This window comes from Macaca nemestrina, chromosome 4 (assembly GCF_043159975.1).
Source record: "Macaca nemestrina isolate mMacNem1 chromosome 4, mMacNem.hap1, whole genome shotgun sequence".
Taxonomy (NCBI): Eukaryota; Metazoa; Chordata; class Mammalia; order Primates; family Cercopithecidae; genus Macaca; species Macaca nemestrina.
Window position 1 is genome coordinate 149243106 of NC_092128.1, and position 26453 is coordinate 149269558.

A 26453-nucleotide genomic window follows, 5' to 3' on the forward strand; every position below is an offset into this window, starting at 1 on the left:
TAAGCCGAAATTGTGCCACTGCACTCCAGCCTGGGCAACAGAGCAAGACTCCATCTCAAAAAAAGAAATTTAAAAATTAGCTGGGCATGCTTGTAGTCTCAGCTACCAGGGTGGCTGAGGTGGGAGGATCGCGTGAGCCTAGGCATTGGAGCCTAGGCATCGCGCCACTGTGCTCCAGCGTGGGTGACACAGCGAGACGCTGTCTCAAAAAACAAAAAAATTTCAACCTAATGTTTTCTCACTCTGGATCTATCGAACAATGATTTGTCTGACAGTAATTATAACCTCCTAAACAAATGAACTAGGACATGTAATCTTATTTAATTCAATGAACCATCGTCAAGTCATCCCTGATACAAAGCTACCACTGCTTTCAATGATTTCATCGCCCCCACTTACCTTCAGATCTCGATGCACAATTCCCATGTTATGTATGTAAAACACACCTTCTACCAATTCTTGAAAAATTTTTGTTGCAACATTGGCCATAACATAAGGACCTTGAAGTAAAAAAAATAGTTTTATTTCTGTAATTTTTTTACTCATTACGTTGGCATTTAAATATTAATGTCGTTCTAAATACATTAACATCTGACACTTAAGAACAATCAGATTTTCAACAAAGTCAAGGCAGAATGGTCTAAAACCTAGAAATAAGCAGAAAGGGTTCCTCAGCTAGCAAACAAACCATCACAAAGCAGCACTCAACAGTTGATGGACTCTGTCAACCAGAAAGAAAGTACCTCTAACTTCACTCAGAGCCCTCCCCTGTATTGATGACTTTTTAAACAATTCTTGGGTATCAGGCAACTAGATTTGATAAAGTTTAGGTTCCCTTCAACTCTTGACATTCTGGGATTTAATGCTAATAAATCTGGTATCCTAACCACAGATGATTAAAGATATTATTACAAATAATGGAGAAAGAAAAAAGATAAAATATGTTAGCTCCAGGAGTACAAGTCAATCATCTGGAATGCCTCACTGTCCAAAAATGACACGGCATATGGCCGCAAAAATGTAAGTACATTAATTCATCTATTAATATGATGACATACATTTAGAGGATGGAGAGGTTTTATAGGACTCACACAAAAATTGGTAAAGAAAAAATTCTGGCCAAGCACAGAGGCTCACGCCCATAATCTCAGCACTCTGGGAGGCGGGGACAGGAGGATTGCTTGAGATCAGGAGTTGGAGACCAGCCTGGGCAGGATAATGAGACCTTGTCTCTACAAAATTTTTTTTTTCAAAATCAGCCAGACATAGTGGCATGCACCTGTAGTCCCAGCTACTCAGGAGGCTGAGGTGGGAGGATCGCTTGAGCCCGGGAGGCCAAGGCTATAGGGAGCAGTGAATGCACCACCGCACTCCTGCCTGAGCAACAAACAGAGCAAGGCTCTGTCTCAAAAAAATAAAACAAAATAAATAAAAAAGAAAAACAAAGCACCTGGAGGCAACTCCTACATGAGATGGGGAAGATGTGACTGTGTCTATTTCCTGGCCCGGCAGACCCAGATGGTACTCACAGGCAGACTCATCCACACACTCCCGGCTGCGCTTGTTTCTCTCGGCTATCCAGTCCCACAGCGAGAGCTCACACAGCTGCATCTGGATGTGCAGCATCAGGTGGTACTGGGCCTAGGAGAGGAGGTAGTGCCGGCTCCCATCTTTGCACGATTCACTCGCATTATTCATTTAGCCAACAAATACTCATCTGCCTATTCTGGGCCAAGACGGTAGGCCTCTAGGGAAGTCATTTAACCTGTGTGGACTTCCCTTTGCAAGACAGAACTGCTGAGGACACAGGCCTACCCAAGAAGGCCAAAGTCTAATGAAAGCAACAGATAAAGAGGGCGATGATTAAAACAGGGTGCTGTAATACCAGCAGAAGGGGGGGTCAGGCTGAAGTCAGGCAGGAGTCCACTGGCAGAAACTCTCAACTGTGACCCGGAGTAACTGGTCCTGAAACTGGGCTGCTTGCTACATAAACAGTTTTTAAAGCTAAGAGAAAGCAACAAAGAATGGCTGTATGATATTCTACTACTCTATATATTTCTACAAAGTATATATACTTTGTCTGGCTTCACATTGTACACAACTAATAACTTATTCAATAAAAAGGTAAGCAAACATTAAGCTTACTGTAGCCCACTGTATATACCATCTGATTGAGGCACCTAACAAAATTTTCCAAATAAAATACAGAGAAATGAATCAATTCTGATTAAAAGTCCCCCAAACTCAAATCATCCAGATTCAGGTGAAAGTGTTCAAAGTTCTATGTTTCATAAAAAAGCACAGACTCAGACAGGCGCAGTGGCTCACACCTGTAATCCCAGCACTTTGGAAGGCCAAGGCGGGCAGATCATGAGGTCAGGAGTTCAAGACCGGCCTGATCAACATAGTGAAACCTCGTCTCTACTAGAAATACAAAAAAATTAGCCAGGCATGGTGGTGGGCGCCTGTAGTCCCAGCTACTCAGGAGGCTGAGGCAGGAGAAGCGCTTGAACCTGGGAGGTGGAGGTTGCAGTGAGCAGGGATCCCACTACTGCACTCCAGCCTGGGCAACAGAGCAAGACTCCGTCTCCAAAAAAATAAATAAATAAAATAAATGCACAGGCTTGGTCGTGTGCAGTGGCTTATGCCTGTAATCCTAGCACTCTGGGAGGCTGAGGCGGGCGATCACCTGAGGTCAGGAGTTCAAGACCAGCCTGGCCAACATGGTGAAACCCCGTCTCTACTAAAAATACAAAAAAATTAGCTGGGCGAGGTGGTGGGTGCCTGTAATCCCAGCTACTCGGGAGGCTGAGGCAGGAGAATCGCTTGAACCCAGGAGGTAGAGGTTACAATGAGCTGAGATCATGCCACTGTACTCCAGCCTGGGTGACAAGAGCAAAACTTTGTCTCAAAAAAAAAAAAAAAAACACAGGCTCAGAAACACATATTCCGGGACAAGAATTAATTCTGCACTGTGTCTATGTAGATGGTATACACAGTTTTATAATCCTAACAAGACAGATTATGTGTAGACCCTGTTAATTTTCATGTTTTTAGTTTTATTTTTTTATTTATTTATTTATTTTGAAACAGAGTCGTGCTCTTGTCACCCAGGCCACAGTGCAGTGGCGCAATCTTGGCTCACTGCAACCTCCACCTCCCAGGTTCAAGCGATTCTCCTGCCTCAGCCTCCTGAGTAGCTGGAACTACAGGCACACACCATCACGCCTGGCTAATCGTTATATTTTTAGTAGACACGAGGTTTCACCTTGTTGGCCAGGCTGGTCGCAAACTCCTGATCTCAGGTGATCTGCCCTCCTCGGCCTCCCAAACTGCTGAGATTATAGGCGTGAGCCACCACACCCGGCCCAATGTTCATGGTTTTAATACTACTACTTAAAATACTCGTGAAAGCATGGTGGCAACATGACCATGGAAAGAGGGTTATATCAGTATAACCCTCAACAAGAGCATCCTGAAAACTACAACTAAAATAAAATCAATTTTAAAATGAAAAAGAGTATCCTGAATACTGACCTGGTAATCCTACTGGGACTCACCTAAAGTCATGCTACAAAATCTTTCTTGCATAAATATATCTTTATAGCATGATGCTAACATACAACAGAAACAGAGTGTGAGTGAGGCCACTAACTCCAGAGTACACACTCAAGATGATCTGGAGCTGAAAATGGCCGGGGGAGAGGCCAGAAAGGGATGTGGAGGAGTTAACTAAGTGAAGAAGGGAGAACCGAACACAAAGGTCACATGGCAAGGGGAACATGGCCAGTAAAAGAGACCGAACGCAGGGCAGAAGTGCCGGAGGTGAGAGTGGGTGAGAGAAGGCCACACACCTGCACAGTCCTCAATACAATCACTACTGGACGAACTAGGAAGGTCTAGGAAAGTAATCTACCTCTGTCTGACCCAAAAAGTTGACATTTTCTTCGGAAGATTCTTCGGTGGATGTGAAACTATCATCTAGGTGGGAATTACGCCTGAGTGGCAGCTGCTGTTCCATAATTGAACTGGTAGACAAACCAGCCAAGTCATTTTCCTGGAGCTCCAGGGTTGACTCAAGTTCACCGGAGTCTCTTATGACTAAATTGGTGGTATACTTCACTGACTTGTCATTCTGATTTTCAGTGTCAGATTCTCCAAAGCGTTTTCCTTTTTCTGGGGTGGGCTCAGCAAAGACAATGGATGAGCTGCTACTTTCATCATTTTTAACATCATATTGTTCTCTGAAAAAAAAAATGTAAACATAAAAGTCAATGGGCTGAGCACAGGGGCTCATGCCTGTAATCCCATACTTTGGGAGGCCAAGGCGGGTGGATCACTTAAGGTCAGGAGTTAGAGACCAGCCTACCCAACATGGTAAAACCCCATCTCAACTAAAAAATACAAAAATTAGCTGGGTATAGTGGCATACGCCTGTAATCCCAGCTACTGGGAAGGCTGAGGCAGGAAAATGACTTGAACCCAGGAGGTGGAGGTTGCAGTGAGCCAAGATCGTGCCACTGTACTCCAGCCTGGGCGACGAAGTAAGTGAGACTCCGTCTCCAAAAAAAAAAAAAACAAAAGTTGGCCAGGTGCAGTGGCACATACCTGTAATCCCAGCACTTTGGATGGCCAAGGCAGGCAGATCACAAGGTCAGAAGTTCGAGACCAGCCTGGCCAATATGGTGAAACGCCATCTCTACTAAAAAATACAAAAATTGGCCAGGCGTGGTGGCGTGCACCTATAGTCCCAGCTACTCAGAAGGCTGAGGCAGGAGAATCGCTCGAATCTGGAAGGCAGAAGATGCAGTGAGCCGAGATCGCGCCACTGCACTCCAGCCTGGCCAACAGAGTAAGACTCCGCCTCAAAAAAAAAAAAAAAAAAAAAAGTCAATGTACAGGTCTGGCACAGTGGCTCACGCCTGTAATCCCAGCACTTTGGTAGGCCAAGGTGGGAGGATCACTTGAGCCCAGGAGTTGGAGGCTAGCCTGAGCACCATGGCAAAACCCCATCTCTACAAAAAATACAAAAATTAGCCAGACATGGTGGCACAAACCTGTAATCCCAGCTACTGAGGCAGCTAAGATGGGAGGATTGCTTGAGTCTAGGAGTTGGAGGTTGCAGTGAGTTGAGATCATACCACTGCACTCCAGCCTAGGCAAAAGAGCGAGACCCTGTCTCAACAAAAATAATAAAAAATAGGCCAGGCACAGTGGCTCACACCAGTAATCCCAGCACTTTGGGAGGCCAAGGCAGGCAGATGACCTGAGTTCAGGAGTTCGAGACCAGCCTGGCCAATACAGTGAAACCCCATCTCTACTAAAACTACAAAACTTAGCCAGGCATAGTGGTACAGGTCTATAATCCCAACTACTGGGGAGGCTAAGTCAGGAGGATCGCTTGAACCTGGGAGGCAGAGGTTGCAGCGAGCTGAGACCATGTCACTGTACTCCAGCCTGGGAAATAGAGCAAGAATCCATTTAAAAAAAAAAAAAAAAAAAAAAAAAAAAAAAAAAAACTGACAGGAAATATCTGAAAGGAAGAAATAACTTAACATTTTGTAATGAAAATAAGCAAAGTCGAAAACACTCCTCCTGAGGTCCTTGTAGCAAAAGACAAAGATAGCTCAATGCAGGCCAGGTGCGATGGTTCACACCTGTAATCCCAGCACTTTGGGAGGCAGAGGCGGGCGCATCACAAGGTCAGGAGATCGAGACCACCCTGGCTAATATGGTGAAACCCTGTGTCTACTAAAAATACAAAAAATTAACCAGGTGTGCTGGTGGGCGCCTATAGTCCCAGCTACTTGGGAAGCTGAGGCAGGAGAATCGCTGGAACACAGGAGGCGGAGGCTGCAGTGAGCCGAGATTGCGCCACTGCAATCTAGTCTGGGCAACAGAGCGAGACTGTGTCACACACACAAAACCCAATGCAGGTGACAAGAGGTAATGTCCTAATATATAACAGGACATACCCATTCACATACCTGTCCTCTTCCTGGTCGGAGAGCACTTCCAGAGTTGGCAACTCAATGGCAGCTCTGTCTGCTGCACAAAAACAAACAATCATCTTCAAACAGCCCAGTTTTTCAATTTGTAGTCAAAGACTGAGTTAAAATATACAAACTGTGTCAAATGAGACTATAAGTCTAAAACTGTCATGACCTTCTGGCAAAATACAAAAAGTTTATTCAAATGGCGCGTGTTAGGAACCATCAAAACAAAGCCATGCAACTACATTAGGGGTCGGCAAACATTACCGAGGGCTTGATAGTAAATATTTTAGGTTTTAGGGCCCTCTGGGACCCTGCTGTAACTGATCAATTCTGTTATGGTATAAAAGCAGCCATAGGCCCAGTGGCTCATGCCCGTAATCCCAACTCTTTGGGAGGCCAAGGCTCGAGGATCACTTGAGCTCAGGTGTTTAACAACAGCATGCACAATACAGTGAGATTCCTGATCTCTATTTTTAAAACAAAATTAATTTTTTTTTTTTTTTTTTTTTTGAGACAGAATCTCGCTCTGTCGCCCAGGGTGGAGTGTAGTGGCATGATCTCAGCTCACTGCAACCTCCACCTCCTGGGTTCAAGTGATTCTCCTGCCTCAGCCTCCTGAGTAGCTGGGACTACAGGTCCTCACCGCCATGTCCAGCTCATTTTTGTATTTTTATTAGAGATGGGGTTTCACCAGATTGGCCAGGCTGGTCTCGAACCCCTGACCTTGTGATCCGCCTGCCTTGGCCTCCCAAAGTGTTAGGATTACAGGCATGAGCCACCGCACCTGGCTAAATATAAATGTAAAAAGCAACCATAGACAATATAGAAATGAATGAGCCTGTGTTCTAATAAGCTTTATTTATTGACATTTAAATTTTGGGCCAGGCACAGAGGCTCATGCCTATAGTCCCAGCACTTTGGGAGGCCGAGGCACATGGATCACTCAAGGTGAGGAGTTCGAGACCAGCTTGGGCAACATGGTGAAACCCCGTCTCTACTAAAAATACAAAAATTAGCCAGGCATGGTGGTGCACACATATAATCCCAGCTACTTGGGAGGCTGAGGCAGAATAATCACTTAAGCCCAGGAGGTGGAGGTTGCAGTGAGCAAAGATCGCGCCACTACACTCCAGCCTGGGTGACAGAGCAAGACTCTGTCTCAAAAAAAGAAATTAATTTCACAAAATCTTTTGATTTTGTTCAAATATTTAAAAATATAAAAACTGGCTGGGTGCGGTGGCTCACACCTGTAACCTCAGCACTTTGGGAGGCCAAGGCAGGCAGATCACGAGGTCAGGAGATTGAGATCATCCTGGCCAACACAGTGAAACCCATTTCTACTAAAAACTACAAAAAAAAAAAAAAAAAAAAATTAGCCAAGTGTGGTGGCGGGCGCCTGTAGCCCCAGCTATTCAGGAGGCTGAGGCAGAAGAATGGCATGAACCCGGGAGGCAGAGGTTGCAGTGAGCCGAGATCATGCCACTGCACTCCAGCATGGGCAACAGAGCGAGACTCCATCTCGAAAAAAATAAAAATAAAAATAAATGTAAAAACCATTCTCACCTTGTGGTATGTACAAAAACAAGGGCAGGCCACATTTAGTCCACAGGCTGAAGTTTGCCAATGCTTCAACTACCACGTCATCAAAAACGGCTTACCTCGTGGCTGAATCACGTGAACATGTTCTATCCACGCAGTGTGATAGCCAACGATATTGGGGTGCTGAAGACCTGCGAGCACCTTCACTTCCCGTAGGACCTAGAAAAGAAATGGAATTAGATCTGTCTTTCGCTGATAACTTGTTAAATGTTTATGCAATACTTCTTGTTCCAGAGCAAAATACAGATGGCCCCTGACTTACAATGGTGTGAAGACATCACAATTTTTGACATACTTTGAATTTTGATCTTTTCCCTGGCTTGCAATATGCGGTGCATGAGATATGTGGTATTTTATTATAAAATAGGCTTTGTGCTAGATGATTCTGTCCAACTATTGAGTGATGTAAGTGTTTGGAGCACATTTAAGGTAGGCAGGGTAAGCTACAAAGTTCGGTAGGTTATGCATATTAAAATACATCTCCATGGTGTGAACCCGGGAGGCAGAGCCTGCAGTGAGCCAAGATCGCGCCACTGCACTCCAGCCTGGGCGACAGAGCAAAACTCTGTCTCCAATTTACAATATTTTCAACTTATGATGGGCTTATCAGGACATAATCCTATCATAAGATGGAGGAACATCTGTAATGAAAACTCCTCTGTACAAGGCATCTACATTATGTTAAAATAATGGATTTTTTTTTTTTTTTGAGACAGAGTCTCGCTCTATTGCCCAGGCTGGAGTGAAGTGGTGCTATCTTGGCTCACTGCAACCTCTGCTTGCTGGGTTCAAGTCTTGCTGGGTTCAGGTCATTCTCGTGCCTCAGCCTCCCGAGTAGCTGGGATTACAAGCATGCACTACCACACCCGGCTAATTTTTGTGTTTTTAGTAGAGACATGGTTGCGCCATGCTGGCCAGGCTGGTCTCACACTCCTGGCCTCAAGTGATCTGCCTGCCTCGGCCTCCCAAAGTGCTGGGATTGCAGGCGTGAGCCACTGCACCTGGCCAATATAATGGAAATATTTTTGAGAGACAAATGGCAATTGTTATAGCAACTAAATAACATATTTATACAGTACTTTACACTTTTTATGGCACACTTATCACCATTCTCTCTTTTGATTCCTACCCTAGTCCTCCAAGGTAAGTAAAATCACTACTGTCACTACTATTTCAGGGCAGGTGACAGAAATGGCTCAGAGGACTGGGCAACTCATCCAGAACCACACAGCATGTCAGGGAGAAGACTGAACTGGAACTGGGCTCCTGTATTTTCATAACTAGCTATATTATATATCAATCATTTATTTTAAGAAACTAATATATTTTAAAAATTATATATGTATATATACACACACAAATTAAACAGGCATGGTGGCAGGCACCTATAATCTCAGCTACTTGGAAGGCACGAGAATCCTTGAACCCAGGGGGGCGGAGGTTGCAGCGAGCCGAGATCACACCACTTCACTCCAACCTGGGCAAAAGAGCGAAACTCCATCTCAAATAATAATAATAATAATTTAATTTTGGCACTTTACTGTAACCCCATTCCTAGTAAACTGGAAATCCACACTGCCTATTTTTGCCAAATATACACACATACATGTATAACTCTTTCAAAAAGAACTAAATACACAATTATTCAAAATAAGTAATTTTTAAAAATCATACCTTCATGCAATCTGTTTTAGTTGCACCCTTAATCAGGATCTTTTTTATTGCATAATACTGACCATCTAATTTATTCCTGACCTGAAAAGTAGAAGAAAAGACAAAGTATATTGTGTCATTCAACTTTAACTGAATAAAGAAGTTCTTTTAATCTGAGCTTAAACAATCCAAACTAGCCAAAGAGTTAAAATATAGCTAAAGACATGTCTCCTTACTATGTTCAGGGAAGTCAGCCAGATCAAGAGCTTTTCAGATAGTGTTGGGAGTGTAGCTCCGAAGAAGCTCTCGGCTGAAGAATGGGAATGTTAGCAAAAGGTCTATGTAAGCTCAAAACACAGTGGCACAACTTTTTTTAGTAACACATTTTTAATTAAAATTAACTATAGGTCAAAAATTCAAAGTTTCCAAAACCCACATAAAGAATCAACACAGTTAGAAAAACATTACAACCTGCCCACTTCCCCGTAAATGACAAATGTTAAAGAAAAGTAAATATACGTGATTTCTTGGAATTTTCCTTTGAGTACTTTATATGATAATAATGAAAACAGGCCAAGCACGGTGGCTCACACTTGTAATGCCAGCCCTTTGGAAGGCTGAGGTGGGTGGATCACAAGGTCAGGGTATCAAGACCATCCTGGCCAACATGGTGAAATCCCGTCTCTATTAAAACTACAAAAATTGGCCGGGCGCAGCGGCTCAAGCCTGTAATCCCAGCACTTTGGGAGGCCGAGACGGGCGGATCACGAGGTCAGAAGATCGAGACCATCCTGGCTAACACGGTGAAACCCCGTCTCTACTAAAAAGTACAAAAAACTAGCCGGGGAGGTGGCGGGTGCCTGTAGTCCCAGCCACTCGGGAGGCTGAGGCAGGAGAATGGCATAAACCCAGGAGGCGGAGCTTGCAGTGAGCTGAGATCCGGCCACTGCACTCCAGCCTGGGTGACAGAGCGAGACTCTGTCTCAAAAAAAAACAAACAAACAAACAAACAAAAATTAGCTGGGTGTAGTGGCGGGCACCTGTAATCCCAGCTACTCAGGAGGCTGAGGCAGGAGAATAGCCTGAACCAGGGAGTCGGAGGTTGCAGTGAGCTGAGACTGCGCTGCTGCACTCTAGCCTGGCGACAAAGCGAGACCCTGTCTCAAAATAAATAAATAAAAGAATAGTGAAAACAATGTCTGAAAATACAATTATTTAGGGTACTAGGTCAAAACAAGTACGTGGAAGACTACCTTGTATACTCTTCCGTATCCACCTTTTCCTAAGATGGCAACTTCTTCAAATTCATTTAAGTAACGTGAAGTCTGTGCTTCGAAGGCGACTTCCCTTGATCTGAAAGTTAAATATAATCAATCAATATTAAAACGTGAGAGAATCAAAACGTTCTAGGATACTTCATGCTCATGGGATTACTAACCTCACAAACCTCATGTATCACTAAGTTGTGCTGATTTGGAAAGGATGGGCTAAAATGAAATTTTTCATCCCTCTGAAGAAAACACAATCAAGTGTTTTACCAGTAACTGGTATTCCAAGTAGAAATCATTACCAGGTTTGTACAGCAGAAATCCTAAGAATCACTAACAGCCCGCAGTTGGTTAGCTAAGCTCAGAAATAAATTTACTGAAATTTCACCTGGGTGTGGTGGCTCACGCCTGTAATCCTAGCACTTTGGGAGGCTGAGGAGGGTGAATCATGAGGTCAGGAGTTCAAAACCAGCCTGGCCAACATGGTGAAACCCCATCTCTAGTAATAATTCAAAAATTAGCCAGGTGTGGTGGGAGGTTCCTGTAATCCCAGCTACTCGGGAGGCTGAGGCAGGAGAACTGCTTGAATCCAGAAGGCGGAGATTGCAGTGAGCCAAGGTTGTGCCACTGTATTCCAGCCTGGGTGACAGAGAAAGACTTCGTCTCAAAAAAAGAAAAAAAAAAAATCACTGAAATGTATTTTTTATTTTTCTTCTAAGACAGGGTCTAGCTATGTTGCCCAGGCTAGACTGCAGTGGCTATTCCCAGGTGTGATCCTGCTACTAGGCAGCACCAGAGTACTGACCTACTCTGTTTCCAACCTGAGCTAGTTCACTCCTCCTTAGGCAACCTGGTGGTCCCTTGCTGCAGGGAAGTCAAGGTCACCATACTATGCCAAACTTTATGCGGACATCAGACTGGCATAGTGCACTATAGCCCAGGACTCCTGGGCTCAAGCAATCCTCCTGCCTCAGCCTCCCGAGTAGCTGGGACTACAGGTATGCGCCACCACACGCAGCTACTTAAATTTCTTAATGATGTAGACCAGTTAGATTTTTTTTTAATGTAGAGTGCTTTATTTTTATCAAGCTATAATTCACATATTGTCAAATTCACCTCTCTCGAATGTACAATTCAGTGGTTTTTAGTACATAGAGTTGTGCAACCATCACCGCTACCTAATTTCAGAATATTTTCATCACCCCCAAAATAAACCCTATATCCACTGGCTTTCACTCCCCATCCTTCCCTTACCCCACTATTTACCCACCACCCCACATAAAACCACTATTTACGTCTCCATGGATTCACCTACTCTGGACATTTCATAGAAATGAAATCACACAATATGTGGCCTTTTATGACTGGCTGTTTTTACGTAGGATGTTTTTAAGATTCATCCATATTGTAGCATGAATCAGTACTTCATTCCTTTTAATAGATGAATAACACTTTATCGCAGGGATAGACCACATGCTTATCTATTCATGAGCTGATGAATATTTAGGTCAGACCAGTTAGATTTTAAACTAGTATTTAAACTAGCCAAAATTCAATGGTCCCCCAGCAGAGCCTGGGTATCAGGAATCTGAATTAAGAGTGTGACCATGGAATCCACGCTAAATGCTGAAAGGCAGAGGATCAAAGAGGAGGGAATGAGAAGCAAAGTAAGTCTTGGAGCAGTACTCAATTGCTGAGAACCAAGTTTTTCATGTTTATAAACAATACTAACGATATTATGTTTCAACCTCAAACCAGTATTTTCTTGATATTGATTTCTTTTCAATAGTCTGCATAATCAAGAAAGTTTCTCACACATACCTGATTTTCTGAATATGAGAAATATCCTCACAGGGATCCTACAATAAAAAATTGTTTTTTAAAAGCATTTGGAAAACTTGCATGGAATAAAGAATCTATCAAAATTCAATATCACATTAACAACCCCAAATACACAAACAATATATATATATATATTTTTTTTTTTTTTTTTTTTTTTTTTTTTTTGAGACTGAGTCTGGCTCTGTCGCCCAGGCTGGAGTGCAGTGGCCGGATCTCAGCTCACTGCAAGCTCCGCCTCCCAGGTTTACGCCATTCTCCTGCCTCAGCCTCCCAAGTAGCTGGGACTACAGGCACCCGCCACTTCGCCCGGCTAGTTTTTTTTTTTTTTGTATTTTTCAGTAGAGACGAGGTTTCACCTTGTTAGCCAGGATGGTCTCGATCTCCTGACCTCGTGATCCGCCCGTCTCGGCCTCCCAAAGTGCTGGGATTACAGGCTTGAGCCACCGCGCCCGGCCCAAACAATATTTTTAAAACCATTGGCTTTTTCAGCATTACTTGAGAGTTTACAAATGAAAATATTTCAAAGCTGAGAACTGACCAGGAAGCAGACAAGACTGACATCACCTTCAAAATCCATGCAGGAGCTCCCCACCCATCCTGCCTGCCCACCTCTCTTGCGTGTATGGTGGCACCTGGCACCCTGCTTCTGCCTGTGCCCCCTCAGTTCATTCTCACCACAGCAGCCAGTGTGACCCTGCTAAAATGTAAGTCAGATTGTGTCACTCCTCTAATCAAAATCCTGTACCACCTCCCATCTTACTAAGTAAAAACCATAAATGAGGCAGGGTACGGTGGCTCATGCCTGTACTTCCAGTACTTGGGAGGCCGAGGCAGGCGAATCACGAGGTCAGGAGTTTGAGACTAGCCTGGCCAACATGAAGAAACCCTGTCTCTACTAAAAATACAAAAAAGTAGTTGGGCATGGTGGCAGGTGCCTGGAGTCCCAGCTACTTGGGAGGCTTAAGGCAGGAGAATCGCTTGAAACTGGGAGGCAGAGATTGCAATGAGCCAAGATTGTGCCACTGCACTCCAGCCCGGATGACAGTGCAAGACTCCGTTTCAAAACAAAACAAAACAAAACAAAAACAAAATCATCTCAAGATCCCAGTCCATCTATGCCCTCTCCTTTGCCTCTCCTCTCTCTCTCTCTTTTTTTTTTTTTTTTAAGGCAGGTTCTCACTCTGTTGCTCAGGCTGGAGTGCAGAGGCACGATCACGGCTCACTGCAGTCTTGAACTCCTGGCCTCAAATGATCCTCCCATCTCAGCCTCCCAAAGTGCTGGGATTACAGGCATGAGTCACCACCCCTGGCCTAGAGTTTATACTTTTAAAACCTTGTTTTATAATTAGAATTACATAGTGCTTTAAAATATGTTCTCTTAAAATTAAAGGATATTTTTGTCATACCCAAAGCACATTTTTTAAGGCTTACCTGACGAACTCTCTCTTTAGCGGACCTCATTAGGTGAGTAATAGCTCTGTTGTGATGTAGTCTCAATGAGCTAAACTCGTCACTACAAGTGAAAGAAGACAGCAGTCCCATTTTGATAAAGGTCTGGCAAAGTACTATAAAAAGAAAATGAAAAACTATTATTAGAAACATCTTTAATAAAATGGCAATTTTAAAGCGTACACAGAGAATAATGTGTAATAACAGCAATATATACAAAAACCTCAATAGGAAAAATACTATATTTATAAACACGTTAAACTTGAGAATGTTCTCTAGAATAACTTAAAAGACATTTTTTTGGGGGGGGAGGACAGTCTCATTCTGTCACCCAGGCTGGAGTGCAGTGACAATTATCTTGACTCACTGCAACCTCCGCCTCCCGGTTTCAAGTGATTCTCCTGCCTCAGCCTCCCAAGTAGTTGGGATTACAGGCATGCACCACCGTGCCCAGCTAATTTTTCTATTTTTTGTAAAGACGGGGTTTGGCCAGGCTGGTCTCGAACTCCTGGCCTCAAGTGATCTGCCCAACTCCACCTCCCAAAGTGCTGGGATTATAGGCGTGAGCCAACATGCCCAGCTCTTAGATGAATTTTTTTTAAAAGCGAAGAAATTTGGGGAATGATTCTCTAAAAGGAGTAACTAGTACGCTACATGCATTCATGAAAAGCACAACTATAATGACTTCTCTTACCCTGTACAGTCACTTGTTTACCAAGACTAGTCAGTAAAGTACCAAGCTGTTTCTAAAAAAAGGGCAAAAAAAAAAAAAAGAGTAAACAAAGTCTTCTGACATTCCACACATTACCCTTTGCTGTTAGTCAGTAAGAGAAGAATAAGGGCAGGAGGGCAAACATATGAGGAGAACTTACAACAAAAGTGACCATTCGTCATCATGAAATACCTTGAAACAACATACGAAGAGCCCATGGTACACACGTGTATAAACCAAATACCAAGCTCCTTAGAAAAAGAAGTTTCCACAAAGGTGTCTTGGCTCCTACTCATTCAACAAATACAGATACCAAAGAGGATATTGTTGCTGTTGTTTTTGTTTTTGTTGTTTTTAAGACAGAGTCTCGCTCTGTCACCCAGGCTGGAGTGCAATAGCAAAATCTCGGCTTACTGCAACCTCCACCTCCAGGGTTCAAGCAATTTTCCTACCTCAGACGCCTGCGTAGCTGGGATTACAGATGCACACCACCACGCCCAGCTAATTTTTTTTTTTTTTTTTTTTTTGAGACAGAGTCTCACCCTATTGCCCAGGCTGGAGTGTAGTGGCATGATCTCAGATCACTGCAACCTCTGCCTCCTAGGTTCTAGGGATTCTCATGCCTCACCTTCCCAACTAGCCGGGATTACAGGTGCCTGCCACCACAACTGCCTAATTTTTGTGTTTGGCTGGTCTCGAACACCTGACCTTGTGATCCGCCCACCTCGGCCTCCCAAAGTGCTAGGATTACAGGCATGAGTCACCATGCCCCACCAAGGATATTCTTTCTGCATCAAAAACTCTACATTTATGAAAGCCAAATTTGTTGCTTAAAATAAAAAAAAAAAAGAAAATTCTCCATTTAGATTATTAACTCACTGATCACATCAAAAACATTTATTTAAATAACCTTGTTCTAAAATTCAGTCATCTAGGCCAGGAGCCGCGGCTCACGCCTGTAATCCCAGCACTGTGGGAGGCCGAGGCGGGAGGATCACCAGGTCACCAGATCGAGACCATCCCGGCTAACACAGTGAAACCCCATCTCTACTAAAAATACTAAAAAGACAAAAAATTAGCCAGACGTGGTGGCGGGCGCCTGTACTCCCAGCTACTCAGGAGGCTGAGGCAAGAGAATGGCATGAACACAGAAGGCGGAGGTTGCAGTGAGCCGAGATCACGCCACTGCACTCCAGCCTGGGCGACAGAGAGAGACTCCGTCTCAAAAAAAAAAAAAAAAGTTCTCTTAAAGTAAATCAGTAAATTTTACTAATAAATTAAATCAGTAAAATTCACAGGATTGCTTTAATTATGTGCAAGATTGCTGTATTATCCTAATCTGCTTCTCTATTTGATGAGACTAATACAATAATCCCCAGGTACCAACGCTTCAGAACCTAAGGAACATACTTCCTGTTTACCCCACCTCCCACCACATATGCCACTGCTTGGAATGCAGAGTGTATTATTTGCTTTATTCAAGAAACAGTAAGTATACAATGTACAGATATTTGTACCATTTTTCATGTCCAGTCAAGTTTATCAAAATGATAATGTATCTTTTTGTTTTGTTTTGTTCTGAGATGGAGTCTCACTCTGTCGCCCAGGCTGGAGTGCAATGGTGGAATCTTGGCTCACTGCAACCTCTACCTCTGGGGTTCACGCAATTCTCCTGCCTCAGTCTCCCGAGTAGCTGGGATTATAGGCGCCCACCACCACGCCCAGCTAATTTTTGTATTTTTAGTAGAGACGGGGTTTCACCACATTGGCCAGGCTGGTCTTGAACCTGACCTTAGGTGATCCACCCGCCTGGGCCTCCCAAAGTGCTGGGATTACAGGCGTGAGCCACTGTGCCCAGCCAAAATGATAATGTATCTTTAACTAAAACCGCAGGTTTTTCTTTTTTTTTTTTTGAGACAGAGTCTCGCTCTGTCACCCAGGCTGGAGTGCAGTGGCCAGATCTCAGCTCACTGCAAGCTCCACCTCCCGGGTTCACCCCATTCTCCTGCCTCAGCCTCCCGAGTAGCTGGGACTACAGGCGCCCGCCACCATGCCCGGCTAGTTTTTTGTTTTTTTTTTGTTTTTAGTAGAGACGGGGTTTCACCGTGTTAGCCAGGATGGTCTCGGCCTCCCAAAGTGCTGGGATTACAGGCTTGAGCCACCGCGCCCGGCCAAAAACCGCATTCAGTTTTAAGACCACATAAAAGTGTAAGTTTGAGACTGTTTTGGTAAAAAAAAAAAGAACCTCAGAATCTCTGGCTGAAACTATTCTTTTTTTTTTTTTTTTTTTTCTCTAGAGGCGGACTCTTACTATGTCACCCAGGCTGGAGCGCACTGGCTACTCACAGGCATGATCAAAACACACTGAAGGCTGGCTACTTGAGAGACTGAGGCTTGAACCGGGAGGCGGAGTTTGCAGTGAGCCGAGATTGCGCACTGCACTCCAGCCTGGGCGACAGAGCAAGACTCTGTCTCAAAAAAAAAAAAAAAAAGCACACTGAAACCTTGAACTCCTAGGCTCGAGTGCTCCTCTCACCTCAGCCTCCCGGGTAGCTGGGATTACAGGCACGTGCCACCATGCCCAACTTGTGACCAGAACTATTAAAGAAGCCACAATGGTCTCAGTCAATAAACTGAACCATGAACATCATTATCTACGATTCTACTCACTTTTGTGCTCAAGTTTCTCATATAAGTACCCTACAGCAGGTATAAAAATAAACATTTTCAACCACACAATGTGCAGTTGGTTCCAGTTCTCTGGTCGAGAATTGGTTCACAATGAGTTTTATGTGATTTTCTTTTACCTGCTCACCATAACGGAGCTTCAAAAATTGTATGAATTAGTTGGGCATGCTGGTTCAGGCCTCTAATCCCAGCACTTTGGGAGGAAGGGGTGGGTGGATCACCTGAGGTCAAAAGTTCGAGACCAGCCTGGCCAACATGGTGAAACCCGTCTCTACTAAAAATACAAAAAATTACAAAAAATTAGCCAGGCGTAGTGGTGGGTGCCTGTAATCCCAGCTACTCAGGAGACTGAGGCAGGAGAATCGCTTGAACCCAGGAGGCAGAGGTTGCAGTGAGCGGAGATGGCGCCACTGCACACTCCAGCCCGGACAAAAGCAAAACTTCATCTTAAAAAAAAAAAAAAAAAAGGGGCCAGGTGGTGGCTCACACCTGTAATCCCAGCACTCTGGGAGGCCAAGGCAGGCAGATCATCAGGTCAGGAGTTCGAGACCAGCCTGAACAACATGGTGAAACCCTATCTCTATTAAAAATACAAAAATTACCCTGACTTGGTGACACGCGCCTGTAATCCCAGCTATTTGGGAGGCTGAGGCAGGAGAATCGCTTGAACCTGGGAGGTGGAGGTTGCAGTGAGCAGAGATCACACCAATGCACTCCAGCCTGGGTGACAGAGTAAGACTCCATTTCGAGGAAAAAAAAAAAAACTTGTGCATTATCATAGTATAGATACAAAAGAACTATCTTTCATTTATCCAATTTTATGCAATTATGGGATCCACAGTTAATACATTCATAAGGAATTACTCAAAGGAAAATGTAAGCTGAATTGAAGTGGGGAAACCATTAATATTTATTTCCTCCAGTTTTTGTATACCAGATGCTTTCCAGACTCCTGGCATTAAACAACATACTTTATTTTGTATTTTTAATTTTTGTGAGTACATAGTAGGTGTATATATTTATGGGGGTACATGAGATATTTTGATACAGGCATGTAATGTGTAATAATTACATCAGGATAAATGGGGTATCCATCATCTAAAGCATTTATCCCTTCTTTGTGTTACAAACAATCCAATTATACTCTTCATTATTTTTATTTTTTGAGACAGTCTCGCTCTGTCACCAGGCTGGAGTGCAATGGCATGATCTCGGCTCACTGCAACCTCCGCCTCCCAGGTTCAAGCGATTTTCCAGCCTCAGCCTCCTGAATAGCTGGGATTACAGGTGCCCACCACCACGCCCAGCTAATTTTTGTATTTTTAGTAGAGACAAGGTTACACCTTGGTGGCCAGGATGGTCTCGATTTCTTGACCTCATGATCCACCCGCCTCAGTCTCCCAAAGTGCTGGGATTATAGGTATGAGCCACCATGCCTGGCCCATTCTTTTTTTTTTTTTTTTTGAGATGGAGTTTTGCTCTTGTTGCCCAGGCTGGAGTGCAGTGGCATGATCTCAGCTCACCGCAACCTCCACCTCCTGGGTTCAAACAATTCTCCTGCCTCAGCCTCCCAAATAGCTGAGATTACAGCTGTGCGCCATGATGTCTGGCTACTGGCTACTTTTGCATTTTTTTTTTTTATTTTTGAGACAGAGTCTCGCTCTGTCACCCAGGCTGGAGTGCAGTGGCGTGATCTCCGCTCACTGCAAGCTCTGCCGCCTCCCAGATTAACGCCATTCTCCTGCCTCAGCCTCCTTAGAAGCTGGGACTACAGGCGCCTGCCACCATGCCTGGCTAATTTTTTTTTGTATTTTCAGTAGAGACGGGGTTTCACCGTGCTCACCAGGATGGTCTCAATCTCCTGACCTCGTGATCTGTCTACCTTGGCCTCCCAAAGTGCTGGGATTACAGCCATGAGCAACCTGGCCTGGCCTACTTTTGCATTTTTTTAGTGAGACGGGCTTTCACCATGTTGGTCAGGCTGGTCTCAAACTCCTGACTTCAAGTGATCCCACCGCCTTGGCCTCCCAAAGTGGTGGGATTACAGGCATGAGCCACTGCGCCCGGCCGTCTTTTTGTTATTTTTAAATGTACAATAAATTATTGCTGACTGTAGTCACCCTGTTGTGCTACCAAATACTAGATTCGATTTATTCTAACTATATTGTTATACCCATTAACCATCCTCCACTATCCTCCCAGCCTCTGGTAACCATCATTCTACTCTATCTCCATTAATTAAAAACTGTTTTGGCCGGGCGCGGTGGCTCAAGCCTGTAATCCCAGCACTTTGGGAGGCCGAGACGGGCGGATCACGAGGTCAGGAGATCGAGACCATCCTGGCTAACACGGTGAAACCCCGTCTCTACTAAGAAATACAAAAAACTAGCCGGGCGAGGTGGCAGGCGCCTGTAGTCCCAGCTACTTGGGAGGCTGAGGCCGGAGAATGGCGTGAACCCGGGAGGCGGAGCTTGCAGTGAGCTGAGATCTGGCCACTGCACTCCAGCCTGGGCTACAGAGTGAGACTCCGTCTCAAAAAAAAAAAAAAAAAAAAAAAAAAATTAAAAACTGTTTTAATTTTTACCTCCCACAAGTAAGTGAGAACAGCAACACAGTATTTTTACAAGCTTTATTTATTTTATTTATTTATTTATTTATTTATTTATTTATTTATTTATTTTTGAGACAGAGTCTCACTGTGTTGCCCAGACGGGAGTGCAGTGGTACTGTGTTGGCTCACTGCAATCTTCACCTCCCCCATTCAAGTGATTCTCTTGCCTCAGCCTCCCAAGTAGCTGGAGTTACAGGCACCTGCCACAACACCTGGCTAATTTCCATATTTTGAGTAGAGAGGGGGTTTCGCCATGTTGGCCAGGCTGATCTCGATCTCCTGACCTCAGGTGATCCACCCACCTCGGCCTCCCAAAGTTCTAGGATAACAGGCATGAACCACAGATCCCAGCCTTTACAAGCTTTATCAAGCAAGATTAATTTATTCTTACTTACACTTAAACACCTGTCTTGAACGAAGTGGGTTTGGTTCATGCACATGGCTCAAGTGCTCCAACAAAGAAACAAGCAAGAGTTGGTTTGCAACTGCAAAAGGGAAGGTTGGCTGTTGTAGGGGTTCTTTTAACACCTGGAGTTCTGCAGGAACATCAGATTCTAAAAATTAAAAAGGAAAATATTTTTAAGTTAATGGTAAACCTGTCTCAAAATGACAAAACAGTATTCTAATTAATGAAACACAAACTATTTAAATGTAAGCAGATAAAAACCGAAAGAATAGTTATGCTGAGTTGGGTTTATCAAGAAAGGCTTTCTGGAAGTGAGTTTGGAATTGAATCCTGGAAGCTGGAGGATCAGCAGAAAGATGCCATGAGACAGAGGAGAAACAGTTTTCTGATGTGTCCAACAGTAGAAATAAATCAATACGCAAGGAAGTGGGACTAGAATGGATTCCTTCCTTTGAGAAGACAGCCAAGACACAGGCATAAAGAAATTAGTTAGGCAGAAGACGGCCAGGCACAGTGGTTCACGCCTATAATCCCAGCACTTTGGGAGGCCAAGGCCGGTGGATCACCTGAAGTCAGGAGTTTGAGACCAGCCTGACCAACATGGTAAAACTCGGTCTCTACTAAAAATACAAAATTAGCCAGGTGTGGTGGCGGGTGCCTGTAATCCCAGCTGCTAGGGAGGCTGAGGCAGGAAAATCTCTTGAACCTGGGAGACAGAGGTTGTGGTGAGCCCAGATCGCGCCATTGCATTACAGCCTGGGCAACAAGAGTTTAACTCCATCTCAAAAAAAAAAAAAAAAAAAAAGAAGTTGGGCAGATGAGAGAGGGAAAGATAGGAAAAATAGAAACTGTTCTTGTTGAGCAGTGCTACTTATGTACATGCACAATCTCCTTCAGTGCTCAAAAAATAATATAATGTAAGTGTTCGTGTTCATTCCCATTTTACAGATGAAAACACTGATCTCAGAGCGGCTGAGGAACCAGTGAACCAGGCAGATCAGACTGACTCCCAACCCCATCCTCTTTGCGCCGTATGAGACCATACAGACAGACGAGTTGGCACTAAGGCTGAAGGTCATAAGTTCTCACTTACTGCTTAAGACATTACTAAACAGGTTTAAAAAAAATAGTTGGGCGCAGTAGCACATGCCTGTAATTCCAGCACTTTCAGAGGCTGAGGCAGGCAGATCACCTAAGGTCAGGAGTTCGAGACCAGCCTGGGCAACATGAAGAAACCCTGTCTCTACGAAAAATACAAAATTAGCCAGGCGTGGTGGCGCATGCCTGTAATCCCAGCTACTCGGGAGGCTGAGGCAGGAGAATCACTTGAACCCGGGAGGCGGGTGGAGGTTGGGGTGAGTTGAGATCGTGCCATTGCACTCCAGCCTGGGCAACAAAGTGAAACTCTGTCTCAAAAAAAAAAAAAAAAAACCAGCCAGGTGTGGTGGCTCACATCTGTAATTCCAGTACTTAGAGAGACCGAGGCAAGCGGATCACCTGAGGTCAGGAGCTTGGGGCCAGCCTCGCCAACATAGTGAAACCCCGTCTCTACTAAAAATACAAAAATTAGCTGGGCGTGATGGTGTGCACCTGTGATCCCAGCTACTCAGGAGGCTGAGGCAGGAGAATCGCTTGAACCCAGGAGGCGGAGGTTGCAGTGAGCAGAGACGGCGCCACTGCACTCCAACCTGGGTGGCAGAGCCAAACTCCATTTCATTCTATAAATAAACAAATAAATTGCCAAAAATGTTAAAGTTACATTTAGGTTTTGAATTTTCTGACTCTGCCATTAGCCGGCAGAGTGACTTCTTCAAATCATGCAGACTGCCTGCCAGAAATTATTTACCTATTCATTTTTACATCGAGTGAAAAACGATCAGATGAATTCTACTGTTCTAAAATTAAAAATAAATACATGCAAAAATAAAAAGGAAAAAAATGGGCCGGGCGCGGTGGCTCAAGCCTGTAATCCCAGCACTTTGGGAGGCCGAGACAGGTGGATCACTAGGTCAGGAGATCGAGACCATCCTGGCTAACACGGTGAAACCCCATCTCTACTAAAAAATACAAAAAAACTAGCCGGGCGAGGTGGCGGGTGCCTGTAGTCCCAGCTACTTGGGAGGCTGAGGCAGGAGAATGGCGTAAACCCGGGAGGCGGAGCTTGCAGTGAGCTGAGATCTGGCCACTGCACTCCAGCCTGGGCGACAGAGCGAGACTCCGTCTAAAAAAAAAAAAAAAAAAGAAATGGGCCTGGTGCGGGGGCTCACACCTGTAATCCCAGCACTTTGAGAGGGCAAGGCATGAGGACTGCTTGAGCCCAGGAGTTCAAAACCAGCCTGGGTAACATACTGAGACCCTGTCCCTACAAAAAAAAACTACAAAAAATTCACTGGGCATGGTAGCACGCACCTGTAGACCCAGCTACTCAGGAGGCTGAGGCAGGAAGATAGCTTGAGCCTGGGAAAACAAGGGTGCATTAAGCTGTGATTATACCACTGCACTGGGTGACACAGTGAGATTCTGCCTCTAAAATAAGTTTAAAAACATAAACTGTGGGCTGGACGCAGCGGCTCACACCTGTAATCCCAGCAATTTCGGAGGCTGAGGCAGGCGGATCACGAGGTCAGGAGTTCAAGACCAGCCTGGCCAACACAGTGAAACCCCGTCTCTACTAAAAACTACAAAAAATTAGCCAGGAGTGGTGGCGGGCGCCTCTAATCCCAGCTACTCAGGAGGCTGAGGCAGGAGAGTGGCTTGAACCCAGGAGGTGGAGACTGCAGTGAGCCAAGATCAAGCCATTGCACTCCAGCCCGGGCAATGGTGTAAGACTCAGTCTCAAAAAAAAAAAAAAAAAAAAAAAAGGGCAGGCACGGTGGCTCACGCCTGTAATCCTGGCACTTTGGGAGGTCGAGGCAGGTGAATCACAAGGTGAGGAGTTCAAGACCGGCCTGGCCAAGATGGTGAAACTCCGTCTCTACTAAAAATACAAAAAATTAACTGGGTGTGGTGACAGGCATCTGTAATTCCAGCTACTCTGGGGGCTGAGGCAGAGAACTGCTTAAACCTGGAAGGGCAGAGGTTTCAGTGAGGCAAGATCGCGCCATTGCACTCCAGCCTGGGCGACACAGTGAGACTTCATCTCAAAAAAAAAAAACAAAAAAAACCAAAAAACATAAACTCTGGCTGGACATTCTGGGCCTCTTTGGAAGAAAAGGCCATATGTCAACACAACAGTATTATCGGTAACCCAGGAAAAGAAAAATTTTAAAAGCTTATCTAAGATCACTCCCTTCAAGAATAATCTTTAGTGTGCAGAAACCCTTATCACAATGTTACAGAAAAGACACTTGCATGTTTACAGCTGGGACTTTTCCCATGACATAACACTTTCTATATTATTGGGCTATAATATACCACCTTATATGTGGGAGAAAAGTTGTTTGTCCATTAAAAAATAGTTTTTAAAATTTTCTTCTGTTAATAGCCTACTGGAATTACTACCACACTCTGCTTTTGTTTCTCTTTATGGTCAAAAATTATAGGCTTGGCTGGGCACAGTGGCTCACGCCTATCCTAGCACTTCGGGAGGCTGAGGCAGGAGGATCCGCTGAGCCCAGGAGTTTGAGACCAGACTGGGCAACAAAAGAAGACCCCATCTTTTTTTTTTTTTTAGACAGAGTCTCACTCTGTCACCCAGGCTGCAGTGCAATGGCACGATCTCAGCTCACTGCAATCTCCCAGACAACCCCATCTCTTTAAGAAAAAAAAAAAAAAATTACAGGTAGTATTAAGGATAAAAATGCAACAACATTTCCTTGTATTTATTCCATCTGAATCAAAACCATTTCAACTCAGTTTGCATCTTTATTTTTTCTCATATGCTTTCTCTTACAGAAACAATTTGTACCTTTAACTCAATTGCAACACATTTTTTTTTGTTTCATGCTTCAAATCAATGTGTATTCTCTGCAGTCATTCTGTTGGAATTACCATATAGTTAAAAACTTCAGGCCGGGCGCGGTGGCTCAAGCCTGTAATCCCAGCACTTTGGGAGGCCGAGACGGGCGGATCACAAGGTCAGGAGATCAAGACCATCCTGGCTAACATGGTGAAACCCCGTCTCTACTAAAAATACAAAAAACTAGCCGGGCAAGGTGGCGGGCGCCTGTAGTCCCAGCTACTCCGGAGGCTGAGGCAGGAGAATGGCGTGAACCCGGGAGGCGGAGCTTGCAGTGAGCTGAGACCCGGCCACTGCACTCCAGCCTGGGCGACAGAGCGAGACTCCGTCTCAAAAAAAAAAAAAAAAAAAAAAAAAAAAAAAAAAAAAAAAAAAAAAAAACTTCAGCACATATACTAAAAACTGGAATGGCGCAGAGAAGATTAACACAGCTTCCGCACAAGAATGAAACACAAATTCCTGAAGCATTCCATAAAAAAGAGAAAAAAAAAAAAATCCCTGAATCAATGTATTCTTTTTTTTTTTTTTTTTTGAGACGGAGTTTCCTGTCTCCCAGGCTGGAGTGCAGTGGTGCGATCTCGGCTCACTACAACCACCGCCTCCTGGGTTCAAGCAAGCGATTCTCCTGCCTTAGCCTCAAAAGTAGCTGGGATTACAGGCGCCCGCTACCACGCCCAGCTAATTTTTATATTTTTAGTAGAGAGGGGGTTGACCAGGCTGGTGTTGAACTCCTGACCTCGGGTGATCCGCCCACCTCAGGCTCCCAAAGTGCTGGGATTACAGGCGTGACCCCACTCGGCCAATGTATTCATTCTTAATAGCACAATTTATTTATTTTTTTTTTTTTTTTGAGACGGAGTCTTGCAATAGCACAATTTAATATTTAATATTGCTAAAACACCTGGCAGCAACTAAAGACTGTATTTCACTTTCATCAAAATAGTGGACACTTTTACCTAGAGTCAATGTTAAGCATCTCTTACTCTATGCTAAGTAACTTAGCTACCCCATATCTCCCAGTAATCAAAGGCCTCAAGAAAACTTGGGGGCTGAGAGTGGGGGCTCACATCTATAATCCCAGCACTTTGGGAGGCCGAGGCGGGAGCATCGCTTGAGGCCAGGCTTTCGAGACCAGCCTGGGGAACACAGCAAGACCCCATCTCTGCAAAAAAAAAAAAATTTAAAAATTAGTCGGGCATGGTGGTGTGCACCTGTGGTCCCAGCTACTCGGGAGGCTGAAGCTGGAGGATCACTTGAGCCCAGGAGTTGGAGGCTGCAATGAGCTATGATTGTGCCACTGCACTCCAGCCTGGGTGACAGAGCAAGACTGTCTCCAAAAAAAAAATTGGGGCCTTTTTATTCTTTAAACCAAAGACGTTTATTTATTTCCACGCTGCCTCACTATGAGAAATCTTTAGTTCTCCTTCCAATTAAGCAAAAGACAAGAAAAGTTACAAATTACAACTCTTAACCCAAACTATTCAGCTTACAGTTTGCAAATTCTCGCTGCAACGAAAGAAGATCGTTCTCAACCAATGACAAAACCCAGGGCTTGGGGGCAGGACGGTGACCTCAGGGATGCCCCCAGCCGTCCGATGGCCTCAGTCCCCAGAGAGGAAACCAAGGAACAGAAATGTAAACAAAGGAGCGAGAAGCAGACGTCCTTTTCAAACAATATTTACCTTACCCCGACGGCCCGCCCGCCGCCCCCCAGCACTGCGCGGCTGGTCCCCCGGTTCAACCCTGGAGGCAGCCGAATTCACCCGGGTCTTCAGGCAAACCTCAGGGCTGCCTATACCGCCCGCAAACGCGGGTGGACAGAGAGAGCAGAGCGGCGACACCGCAATCCGATCCCTCACCGTCATATTTGAGGTCCGAGCTCTCGGCGGGAAAGTCGATGGCCGGCGGCGCTGCCACAGCCCCCTCCCCGTCGCCCTCCTCTTCGCGCTTGCGGACCCCAGAGTTGCCCCCCTGCATCGCCGAGCGCGCGCGGGCCGCAGCCCAGCCCGCCGGCCAGCCAAGCACTACCACACTCGGCTGCTGCACCTAGCGCCGTCCGACCCGGAAGTAGCCCCTCACCAGGCGGAAGACCAGCCCCAGCCACGCGCACACCTTAACTAGGGGGCGGGGCCTGTAACAGACTCCGCCCTTTTCGGATTGGAAGAGTTGGGCGAGTCCGGCGCGGGCGCACCCCCTGCGCATGCGGTCTAGTGGGCTCATCTGCCGGAGGCGGGGTTTAAGGGGCGCCCAGGTGAAGCCTGGCCTAGCTTC

At 45.0% G+C, this 26453-nt stretch overlaps 1 protein-coding gene across 2 annotated transcripts in view; it reads right to left on the minus strand.

The window, feature by feature from the left end:
- LOC105498124 (eukaryotic translation initiation factor 2 alpha kinase 1) overlaps nt 1-26201 on the minus strand; it is a 41992-nt gene extending 15791 nt beyond the window's left edge. The window contains exons 1-11 of one of the 2 annotated variants that reach the window (XM_071095334.1): nt 26042-26201; nt 20214-20372; nt 13790-13923; nt 12338-12375; nt 10502-10601; nt 9270-9350; nt 7655-7754; nt 5988-6045; nt 3917-4244; nt 1530-1641; nt 400-500 (exon numbers count right to left, since the gene is read on the minus strand). In XM_071095334.1, the coding sequence (XP_070951435.1) occupies nt 400-500; nt 1530-1641; nt 3917-4244; nt 5988-6045; nt 7655-7754; nt 9270-9350; nt 10502-10601; nt 12338-12375; nt 13790-13923; nt 20214-20372; nt 26042-26159 (1329 nt within the window). In that variant the 5' untranslated portion in view covers nt 26160-26201. Of the gene's footprint in view, nt 1-399; nt 501-1529; nt 1642-3916; nt 4245-5987; nt 6049-7654; nt 7755-9269; nt 9351-10501; nt 10602-12337; nt 12376-13789; nt 13924-20213; nt 20373-26041 lie in introns of both variants that reach the window. The other variant, XM_071095333.1, reaches the window with a different exon arrangement.
- Between the last annotated feature and the right edge of the window lie 252 nt (nt 26202-26453).